Below are 11,936 nucleotides of genomic sequence, written 5' to 3'. Positions count from 1 at the left end.
AGATTAATTTGTAATTATATTTAATTTACATGAATAACTTAATTTATACAACTTTGATCATAATATGAAATGAGGTTCATTTATTGACATGGGGACCACAAAATAAGGAAAAGTTGAATGGAGAGCTCTTTAAAGGGTTTTATTGTTGTTGGGTGTTTTTAAACATGGCTCTTGAGAGTAGCTTGAAGAGAGAGAATAGGAGAGAAAGTGTGGAGAGCTAGTTGGAGAGACACCAACCATTGTACATGCTCTTACACTTTCTTTTGATTGAACATTTCTTCAACTAATCTGATTTATTCATAACTTTATATATGCATCTTCTCCATCAATTTGACTTTGCTTTTGGACTTCCTCCATCTTCTCCTATAATGACAATACAATAAACTAATTGCATAATTGAGTGAAATCAACATATTTTAGCCTAATTATGTGATTTGTGCAGCAAAAGTTTGAAATACAAACAACACTCTTCCAGTTAGAGGTGTGCATGGGCCGAGCCGGGTCGGCTCGACACGGTTTGGGCCCGGCCCGACCCGTTGACCTCTATGTGGGCTGTGGGCCTGTCATGGTCAAGAAATTTTATTTCAGGCCCACACCGGCACGATCCCGCTTAGATGGCTCGTGGGCCAAACGCCCCTTTCTAGAGCTCGGCATGGGCCGGGCCTTTTGACGGGCTCGGCCCGCATGCTTGGGAAAATGACTAGTCGGGACCCGAGCCTTGAGTGGCGTATGGGGTTTGAATTTTCAAGATTTTGTCCACGGTCCGGCCCAGGCCCACGATCCGGCCCAGGCCCATGGCCCACGGGCCGAGCTCGTGCCTCCTATAGGCATGACCCATGTTTTATGTTGTCTTTTTTGAAATTTTGACAATTTTAGGCTAAAAAGCAAATGAAAGGGGCGTTCGGCCCGAGGGCTGATCCATAGGCCATCTAGGCGGACTCGTGTCAGTGCGGGCCTAAAATAAAATTTCTTAACCGTGACAGGCCCGAGGCCCACGTAGCGGACAACGGGCCGGGCCTCGAGCTGGCTCATGCCGGACCGGGCCCAAATCGTGTTGGCCCGACCCATGCAACCTCTACCCATTTCCTTTATTTTTTAGCCTAAAACTATCAAAAATCCAAAAAAAAAACATAAAACACGGGCCAAACCCGCATGAGGCACGAGCCCGACCCGCGAACCGTGGGCCTGAGCTGGACTGTGGACAAAATCTGAAAATTTCAGGCCCAGCACGGCCCGGCATTCACAGGCTCGGCCCGACCCGACCTGACCTGTCATTTTCCCAAGTCCGCGGGCCGAGCTCGTGAACAAGTCCGGCGACCCATTCCCAGGTCTACTTCCGGTACAAAAAATATGCATATTCTAATGGATCACGAGTAAAATAAACTTTAGAATGTTTTTTTTGGATAGGCTCAGTTGATATTTTTGTAGTTTTTGCCTACTTTGCTTTTGTGAGTTTCTTTATACAATAGTGCTTGTACCAATGGCTTTTTCTCAGCATCTTTAGAGCAGCCTAATAGCACTACGTAGAAAAATTATTGATGCAAACTTTTGATCTAAGTATGTAGATAGCAAAACTAGAAAACATTGTGGAATAAGAGGTTGTGGATTTGTTGTATGGGACAACGAAAGCCACAATCGTTTGTGGAACATGGATGGACAAAATTTGAGATAAAACCTAATGGATGGATGCCATTTCTCGGTATTTGGAGGAGAAACAAAAATATAATTTTACCAAATATTATAATACTATAGATTTGAGATATATAATTAATAAAAGAATATCCATGGCTGATGGCTCTAATATTCAAAACTTACATATATCATATAGATTAAACACATTTTTTTTCTACTTTTTTAAAGAAAAATTATATATAAAGCTCTTAAAGTTAAATGTTGGTATCTATATATATATATAAAACAAGGTTCATTTTGCTTACGTGTCAAGCCAACATTATTCAATGTTCACTTCGCCTACGTGTCATGCTACTACTACATCTGCCACGTGTCATCGCCAAATTCGACACTCTATTATATAACGTGTTCACATCCAAAAAATCTGATATCACATGGCGTGATAATTTCCTTCCAAAAAAAACTACCTTGAAATCAAACAATGATATTAGTGTGGGAAGTTTTAAACAACTGCCTAAATTATAGATACCGGTCAAATATAATTAAATGTTTTTTTATTTAAAATTCCAAATTTACCCACCAAGAATTGTTATTATAGTTGCGGGAAAATAAAGGTAAAAAATGTTATTATATAAGATGTTCATGTAATCACACCCTAATATAAACTGATTGTCCAGAAAATAAAAATGTTCATTCATCCATATTTCAATCTCAATTATAAATTCCTAAATGACAGTTATACTACTAATATATTAAATTAATTTTCACTAACTGTTAAAACTTACAATCTTGATTTTTTCAATATATTTCTCACTCACTAACTGTAATAAATCTAATCCTTTCCCAAAACCAACTCAAGTTATAATTTCGGAATATTCTTTTCTCTCGAATTTTCTTTTTTGGACGAAAAACTGATTTACAAAAAAAAAATCTGATTTTGAAAATTTTATTTTTTAAAAGATAAAAATCTGATTTAATAAATAAAAACATGTTTCACAAAAAAAAAATCTGATTTATTATAATTTTACTTTATTTTTCATAATTTTATATTTATAAAATCTTATTATAACAAAAAAAAATTTAATCTTATTAAGTAATGAGATGATTTATGTATTGTATTGTAGTGACCGTTAAAGAATTGATATCGGTATTATATAGCACCCATAATCGATTGTGTTTTTTTTGAATAATATTAAAAAAAACCGATTTGCTTGAATAAAATAATGGGATTATTGCCTCATCATGGTCTACATAGTGTATAAATTGATTTGCTTGAAAAAACCGATTTGCTTGCAAAGATTATTGCTTCATCATCATATTCTTTCCTAAAGTAAAGATTCTAATTAAATAAAGTAATATTATCGCACCTATAAAACCGATTTGCTTGAACTGATGGCCGAAGTGATATTCTTTCCTAAAGTAATATCATCATATTCTTTCCTAAAGTAATATTATTGTCCTTACATTAAAATTACCACGTGGTAAAGCAAAGCAATAGGTTCAAATGAAGATGACACGTGGCAAAAGCAAAGAGGTGACCGGAAAAATTAGGATGAAGGAGAGCAGAGGAAGCTTCATGTCTTGCCACGTAGCTGAAGTTTTCTCTCTAATTTTCTTTTCTCTCTAATTAAAACTTAGAATATTTTTTATAAGGCCCGTTCTAATAAAATAAGAACAATCATATACTAATTATAGATAATTCACAAGTCATAATATTGCAGCATAAGGGTCGTAAGCCAGTTTTAAACTATTCTCATTACAAGATTCTAAATTTTTTAATCACAAGGCCATAATAAATATTTCACCCTAAAATTACGAGATACACCTCTTTCACGAGTATGTTGGAATGTAAATATAGAAGTTTGAAATTGTTCTACAATACAATTCTAAAAATCGAAAAGAATATGGAAAAGAACACAGGTCATATGGTGATTAAGAAATAAAAGGCAAATCAAGACAAAAATATGCCATATTTGTATAATTTTCTTGAGTGATTGTCTATTTAAATTAACTTTTTCACTTAGAAATTTAGAGATAACCCCATTCATTTTGATGAAAATCATGCTATATAAAACTTTGAGATTGTTTTATAATAAAATTTGGATAATCATATCATAAAAAAAATAAAAATTTGTAATAAGATAGTTTAATAAGAGAGAGGAGTTGAGCGGGACTGCAGAAAGCAAGGAGTGAAAGTTGTTGCATGATCGAGTGACAGTAGTGCTGCGTATTGTATTTTTATATGAGCCTCTGTATAAAACGATAGGAAGAACAAAAGCTTCTTCATTCAACTTATTTTGTTTTAAGAATGTTTTTTTTACTAAACAAGTAATTATATTAATTAGAGCAAACAGTTACAACCTAAAACCAACTAAGAGAAAGCAAACCTTTGCTTAGCAAAAAAAAAAAAAAGTTGGTTGGTCACATGTTTTTCATGACATTAGCTACATCAATCACTAAACATACGGGTCATGAGCCGGTTTTAAAATTTATTTTTAATACACAATATGATTATGAAAACTTGAAATCAATCAGCTACTATTCAAATCATGATTTTAGGAGAAACATCCTAAAATCTTAAATTTATAAACAAAGTATTCCCCCACAATTTAATGTGTTTTTTTGTTTCATTTACGTAATCATAAATGTATATATCACGATCACAATATTTATAAAGTTTAAAATGTCATAACAAAGGAGTGAAAGTTGTTGCATGATCGAGTGACAGTAGTGCTGCGTATTGTGTTTTTATATGAGCCTTTGTATAAAATGATAGACAGAACAAAAGCTTCTTCATTCAACTTATTTTGTTTTAAGAAAGTTTTTTTTTACTAAGAAAGTAATTATATTAATTAGAGCAAACAGTTACAACCTAAAACCAACTAAGAGAAAGCAAACCTTTGCTTAGCAAAAAAAAAAAAAAAGTTGGTTGGTCACATGTTTTATCATGATATTAGCTACATCAATCACTAAACATACGAGTCATAAGCCGGTTATAAAATTTATTTTTAATACACAATATGATTATGAAACTTGAAATCAATCAGCTACTATTCAAATCATGATTTTAGGAGACACATCCTAAAATCTTAAATTTATAAACAAAGTATTCCCCCAAATTTAATGTGTTTTTTTGTTTCATTTACGTAATTATAAATGTATATATCACGATCACAATATTTTTAAAGTTTAAAATGTTATAACAAAGGATTTTTATGTATATTAAATATAATTTTACATTTTATATTCTTTTAATCTTAAATACATGGATTCTAAATAATCACGGATTCAATATATTTCAAATAAAAACAACTACTTAATATACAAAATAATGTTGTCGTACATTATATACAGCTCCAAACCATTTCTACATAAAACCTCCCGTGCATTTTTGCACGGGTGGAAAGCTAGTAAATGTATAATAAGCATCAACTAGATTATTAATAACAACGACGATCAACACATGATTTTGCCATATATATATGGAATATGTATTTAATGATTTTCAATAGCATTTAGGGATGCATATATCAAAATATTTTCTCAATTATCTTTTTCCCTTTTGATCTACTCTCTAAGTAGGAATTTAAGTAAAATATTGTGAGGATAGATTTTTTAGGATAAAGTGAGGAGACACGAGAACGATTTTGTTTTTGGGTTCATTGTCAATCATGCTCTTAGTGTTTAATCATGCAAAGATACGATGTGAATATGACGATGATAAAATAAACACATTAGCTTAAAGGAAAAAAACATGCTTTCCAACAAATTCTGAAAACAAATACAACAACCAACAATGCATTACATCTAAACAAACAAAAAAACGAACAAACAGTACAAGTTATTAGGGTTCCTTCGTTCCATTTTGTTCAATTTCTAGAATCACAACTGAATAAATTTATAGCATGGCTAACAAAGTTAACCAATTAATTGGTACCACCAAGAACACCCTTGAGCTTCTTCACTGTAGCTTTATCAAGGAATGTTGTTGTTGTAACGATTTCGGTAGGAAGACTGTTTGCAAACAATGCAAAATCAGTGATTTGAAGTCCAGGACTTGGGTCACTGAAGCTAACAAAAGCAATAGCTGGTGATTTACCAGAATTGATTTGGAAATGAAGTAACCCTTGTGGGAAAACCATCACATCACCCCTGTTAAGTGTCTTAATGTACACAGAGTTAGCTGAAGAAACAAATCCTGCACAAATTTGGCCTTGAATAACAACCAAGATTTCAGAGCCACCGGGGTGAGTGTGCATGGGAATAACACCACCAACGGCGATATCTAGACGAGCAATGGATATTCCAAGGCCATTAACACCAGGGAATTGAGCAGAGAATGCTGGTGTCACGGCAGCTTTGATGAGGTTGCTAGTATTGCCAGCAGCGGCTAAACCATGGTAAACAAAATCATCAGCTGTGACCTTAGCAGGGCTCTTGCACGAGTACCCTGCTGGTCCGTCAGGAAGGTTCAAATCTGCTACGCAGAAGTCCCCTGCGCTAGCCGGGTAAAGCGAAACGAGGAGAGAAAGGATGAAGAGTGGAAGATACATCTTTGAAAGAGTGGTAGATAAGATTGTAGTGGCTTATCTTTGGTACGTTTGGCAATCTTTTATGCTGTTTCTGACCTGTTTATATAGAAAGAAGTAGTATGGATGTGTATGAACCAATTTGCAGGGTCAGTACAAAATGATTCACATGTTATGGGACTTATTCTTTTGTGGTGCATGTGATTGTTCGACCTCGACCCCATTCATAGAGTAACAACAAGTAGCAACTTTTTCGTCTGAAATGTAGATACAATAAAGCAGTGTTGTTTCCTCAGTGTAACTAAGAGCTACTATTTAATCATTACTGCAGTCAATTATCACTAATTAATTTTCAGATATGTTGATAATATACAGGTTGTCCAACATCGAGGTTATGAGTTATATATGACTAAATCAATCTTTCTCAGGAAAATGACTGATTAATTACATCTACGACAGAACTCTTTTTTATGTGATTGAAGAGGTTGTTTGTTAGGGAAAAATTTGATGTAGGAAACGGATTCAACTAAGTGTTTTCATTTCTAATTGTTTGGTATGAGTATTAACACATATCGTTTTCCAGAAGGAAACATAATCCACCAATTTGTTATCCTTATCAAACTAGTGGAAACAAATTACGTTTCCTTCCTCAATCATAAATCTCTCAATTGTAGCAAGGATGTCTTGGCTCAGTGGTTAAGGTTGATGTGCTATGAACGATAGGTCACAGGTTCGAATCCCCCTTCTCCTTCTTTGTACTTTGTACTGCCTTCATGGTTCATATAGATAAAAAAATCTCTCAATAGTTTCTATTCCACCATGTTACCAAACACCTATTAAAAGTAACAATTGTTATTTCCATTCTCCCTCTTTATTCAAATCCTTTCCATTTTGATTACATTGATCATACCAACGTGCGCTAAAGAATTGCTCATGTGTTTTGTTGCTTCAAACATCTCGTTTTATATTAGTTTCAATGGCAGTTCTGGGGCATGCATGCGGGGTTAGCCACATAATAGGAGTATAGGACCCCAATTTTAAATTTCAAATATAGTGTAATTAGCTTTCCTAATATTCACAAAAACAAGACAGAAGTAGTGGTTAAGGTGTTGTTATAATATATAAATGGTCCTCCCGATAAACCCTAACAAGTAAATTACAAATTAAGAAATGGTATTATCTTGGGGCCGCATTGTGAGAAATTATACAGGGCCCGATAATCATGGCGTAATAGTATTCCCGGCACTGATTAGTTTGTGTTTCTTAGTTACACTAAGCCACCAAGTGGGCATATTCAAAACTAAAAAGACCGCCAATCTTTGACATGATTAATGAATGTACTAGAGCTTCTATCTTTATACTTCTTCAGTTTTGTTTTATATGCAACAATAACCTTTTAACCAACATATAGCTTAGATCGTTGGTAAGGGAGTTGTTCTAATTTAACCAGAGGTTCGGGTTTGAGCCCTGGAAACGCAGTAGTGTATGTTGGGAGAGCTTTCCCCCCAATTGAGGGCTAACCCGGCTCGAATATGGATTAGTCGGATCCAAAAATGGATTTCGGAAACCGGATGGATTCACCAATAAAAAATTAATATTTTATATCTCATAAATAATATCCCTTTATTACATTTAAAACGAAACGGAGGAAGTACATTATTGCGAAAATCTATATAATACACAAGAATAAGCCATTAGTCATTAGAACTGGTTTCTTCTCCTATAATTTTCTCTTAAACATATCAAGACTATCATTGCACTAAAACTCTTGAAAAAGGTTATATTAGACATCAATAATACCATTATTTATCAGCGTTAAATTTATGAATGCCTAAACATTTTCATGCATACTCATTAAAAAATTTAGCATGGCCTGGTATAAAGTGGCTTTCTGATAGGGCCGCTAACAGAGGCGAGGCTATGTTGGGACCTAAGAGGGCCATGGCCCCTGCAGCCCTATCATAGCTTTGAAAAAAATCAATAGTAATCAATGGTTATATCTTGTTTTATAGGTAAATTGGTCTCCCTCAACAAGCATATCTAAAATTCTCAGTTAGACTGACCCCTCTCCACAACCAACCTTGGCTACGTCCCTGGCCATTATTCATGCTAGAGGCATTCTACAATTAAGTTTTATAGGGAGACCTTCTGTCTGAGGGTGAGACATAAAACTAGTAAACTAGCAGGGACATTATAAAATAGGTTTTTTTTTTTTTTTGTCAAAAACCACCTTATAAAACATGAAATTTGTGATAAACCACCTCATATAATTTTTGTGCGGAAACAAACCTTAAACAAAAAAATTTTGTGCGAGAAGAAACAGTATGTCGAATTTCAATCATTGACCCAAGCATTTGGCATTCACCTTGTCATGTGCAAGGCACATGACTTTTTAAACCCAACAAAATTTATGACATGGTCAATACCGGAACCTTGGGTCAACGATCGTTATTTGACATAAGGTTTGCTCTTGCAAAATAAATTTATTTAAGGGTTGTTTTCGAAAAAAATAGTTATATAAAATGGTTTCTCAAAATTTCATTTTTGTAAGGTAGTTTTTGATAAAAAAAAACTAATGTTTTGTAACAGTGGGAATCGAGAGCGTAAACATAAACATTACTCCTCCAAAATTAGAAAATTTACTATAATGCTATGTAATGAAGCAGGAAAAGGCCCTTTGGATTAACGACTTAAATACAATGTCTTATGTAGAAAAGCAATATTTAATATGGTGGTCCATAATGCATATGGTACAGTGGAGCAGAAAATGCCAGATTTGACAACTAAGAACTAAGAAGTCGTCTCTGGTAGTCATCCTAAAATGTAAAGCTTAACCACAGAAAAATATGTGGATATTGTGAATTACCCACTTCATGGGTTCATGCCCATATTCATTAAGGATATTCTGTTCGGTTCTTCATCTCTCTGCATGAATAAGTCCAAATACAAAATTATTAGAAAGATTTTCAGTGCTTATTTTATCACCATTTAAGCATGCTTCACTGCAACTTAAGACAAAAAAATTTTAAGAAAATCCCACTTATGCAATGTGATTTAGTACACAATGTAGTATAATTGAAATGGTACTGGTTGATATATGTATAAGGAACAATGAGTTAAGAACTTTAGTGCCATACATTAAGTTTTTATTTCTTAAATTTTCATTAACTTTTTTAGCAAATGCAGCATTGGATACAAGGTAGGTGATAGGCCAAGTAAGCGTAGCTGAGGATAAGGTTAGAGATTGAACCAATAGTTGCATACTTTATCTGTCTAATGTCCATACAATATCAGAAAGTAAGATGAAGATTCATGTAGTTTGTACTATATGCTTGTTTCCTTGGGTGAACTAACTTACAGGAATAAAAGATCTGTATTGGAACGAAGTTAGATATTATTTAACAGTTGTATAAGAAAGACAGTACGTGCTTCAACAATTCCAAACTTTATTTGTATGAAATATCTTTCATTACATGCAATGCGTAGGTAGAGTGACGACAACTTTTGGCCCCCACCTTCGGCTAAAATAACAACCAATCAAGTATTCGAACAATTGCTGCCAAGATTAGAAGTCTAAGGTGAAAAATGTATCGTTAGAAGCGAGGTGCCTAGGCACTCTAAATCTTATAGTCACACACAATAAAAGGGGATGAGGTAATTCATACTCCGGAAAGTTGACTCTCAATAATATTCAACAACTATTATCAATATGTGCTAAATGATATGCACTTGGCTGCTATTGATAGAATCAACTATCTACATATATGTGCTAAACAATACGCCAGGGATTGGAAAGGGTATTTTAGCATATTCTAATGACCAACTATCGACATATTCGTGCTCTTGATATGACCAACTTTCCTAAATACTCATAGCATTTCCTTGGTACTATTGAGAATTAATTTATTTCCCTAAAATATCTTTTCCAGCCACTGGCTAACTATTTATCACGACACGAGTCAGGTCACGCCTCAATTCAGAAAGATAAAGGGCCCAAAAGTCTTAATAAATAGGAGGTTCCAAATTCCCACATATATGTCGATAGTTGGTAATATAAAGAGCAAATAGAAGAGTGTGTATTATTTAACGCATATCGGCCATAGTTGGTATTATTTTGAGGCAGTGTACGTATTATTTAACACATACTGGCCATAGTTGGTATTATTCAGAGGCGATAATTTTTTTATATTCCTTATGTCTCAAAATACATTACTCATTTTTGTCCCATATATTGTTGTCTAACTAAAGATAAGCTGAGAGTCTAGAGAGATAGACTCCCGCTTCTCTCTAGAAATGTTAAAATGTAGCTGGATCCATGGGGAAAGGAGCAAAGAAGGAAAATGGTGGACAAAAGCGAAACAACCTATTCAGATTGTGAAGAAACCTCAAACGGCGGATGCAAAAAACAGACTAATGTGAATGAAATCTTTGAAGTAGTGGTTGTGTTGAGATGGACATCGGAAGAGGAGAAAGATGATAATCGAATGCCTCTACGGATTTGAATGCTTCTATGATGGATAAGGCGAGTTTTGAAGTAGCGCGGTCTCAGGTGATAAACTGTATTGCATCAATTCGAACTCATTAAGGCAATCCACTGTGAATTAGGTTAATCCATCACCTCATCCTATGCAACAACTTGCTAGTAATACTAGAAATAATACCTGAAGACATAATTTGTTTGAGACAATTAGGGAGAATCAATTGACTCAACTCAAGCACAAAATAATGTGAATAGCAATAGTAACAGAGATGAGGTTAGAATTATGGATGATGAATCTACGGCGGATGGAACTTCAACGCAGTTGATTAACCATTTGCGTCGGATGTGGCCTTGTATCTGACGCACATCGTCCACATCACCTTTTATTTTCCAATGATTTGTGTCGGACCCTATATCGTATCCCATCCGACATAAAAGGCTGGATTATTAATAAAAAAGAGCGATTTGCGTCGGACCCCATAGCCCATCCGACGCAAATGGCTTGATTATTAAAAAAAAAGTAGTTTCGACAACAATTCAAGGAAAACAATTGCCCATCTGCCATGTTAAGTCTAACCAAATAATCTCAAAAAAAAATAATCAAGACTAAAAAATACAAATCGTATTTCACCACCAAAAAAATTCAACATAATCAGAAATTATTACCCGAATCACTAGAAGCATACCGGAAACCGTCGGAAAAGGTCACACAAAATCTATCAATATCTAGAATTGAAATTTTTTAAAATTGAAGCGGGAAAAGATGTTGAATCAGGAACAACAAAACAAAAATCTTAGGGCCCGTTCGTTATCGTTTTTTGGTTTCAGTTTTTAGTTTTTTTTTCTGAAAACTAAAAACCAAAAACAGGAAACCAAAAAAATGGTTTTCACTTTTAAGTTGTCAGTTTTCAAAATCATCATATTTTCAATAAATTTGTCTAATTTTTATTCATCATAAGACATATATCATATGACTTTTCAAAAACCAAAAAACAGAAAATCACAGTAATATCGAACGGGCCTTAATTCACAACAAAACAACAAACATTTCAAAATCTAACCTACAACAAAACAACAAACATGTAAAGATCTAACCCACAACAAAACAAAAAGTGAACAAGAAGACCTTGTAATAGTGCTTGTGAAGGCGAGAATTTCATCTGATTCTTCATCTGGAACCTTAGCCCCCAATGCGAGAGCAACCTAACCGACCCGCAGAGCGGTGTGCCTTTTTCTCTCTTTCTCTATTTTAGGGCTTTGTAGAGAAACTTGGGGCTTCTTTGTCGCCAGCGTGC

General features: G+C 34.3%; 1 protein-coding gene across 1 annotated transcript; it reads right to left on the bottom strand.

Annotated features, from left to right (window-relative positions):
- Nucleotides 1–5,371: 5,371 nt before the first annotated feature.
- On the bottom strand, nucleotides 5,372–6,259 carry LOC104883441 (auxin-binding protein ABP19a). The gene has a single exon (XM_010667971.4). The coding sequence runs from the start codon at nucleotides 6,183–6,185 to the stop codon at nucleotides 5,559–5,561; it is 627 nt and encodes a 208-aa protein (XP_010666273.1). The 5' UTR covers nucleotides 6,186–6,259; the 3' UTR covers nucleotides 5,372–5,558.
- Between the last annotated feature and the right edge of the window lie 5,677 nt (nucleotides 6,260–11,936).

The sequence above is a fragment of the Beta vulgaris genome, chromosome 8, assembly GCF_026745355.1.
Source record: "Beta vulgaris subsp. vulgaris cultivar EL10 chromosome 8, EL10.2, whole genome shotgun sequence".
NCBI lineage: Eukaryota > Viridiplantae > Streptophyta > Magnoliopsida > Caryophyllales > Amaranthaceae > Beta > Beta vulgaris.
This window is presented reverse-complemented; position numbering and strand designations above follow the sequence as displayed.

What these genes read in the sequence shown, in the direction of transcription:
- LOC104883441 (XM_010667971.4), bottom strand. Translation starts at nt 6,185, where the DNA reads ATGTATCTTCCACTCTTCATCCTTTCTCTCCTCGTTTCGCTTTACCCG.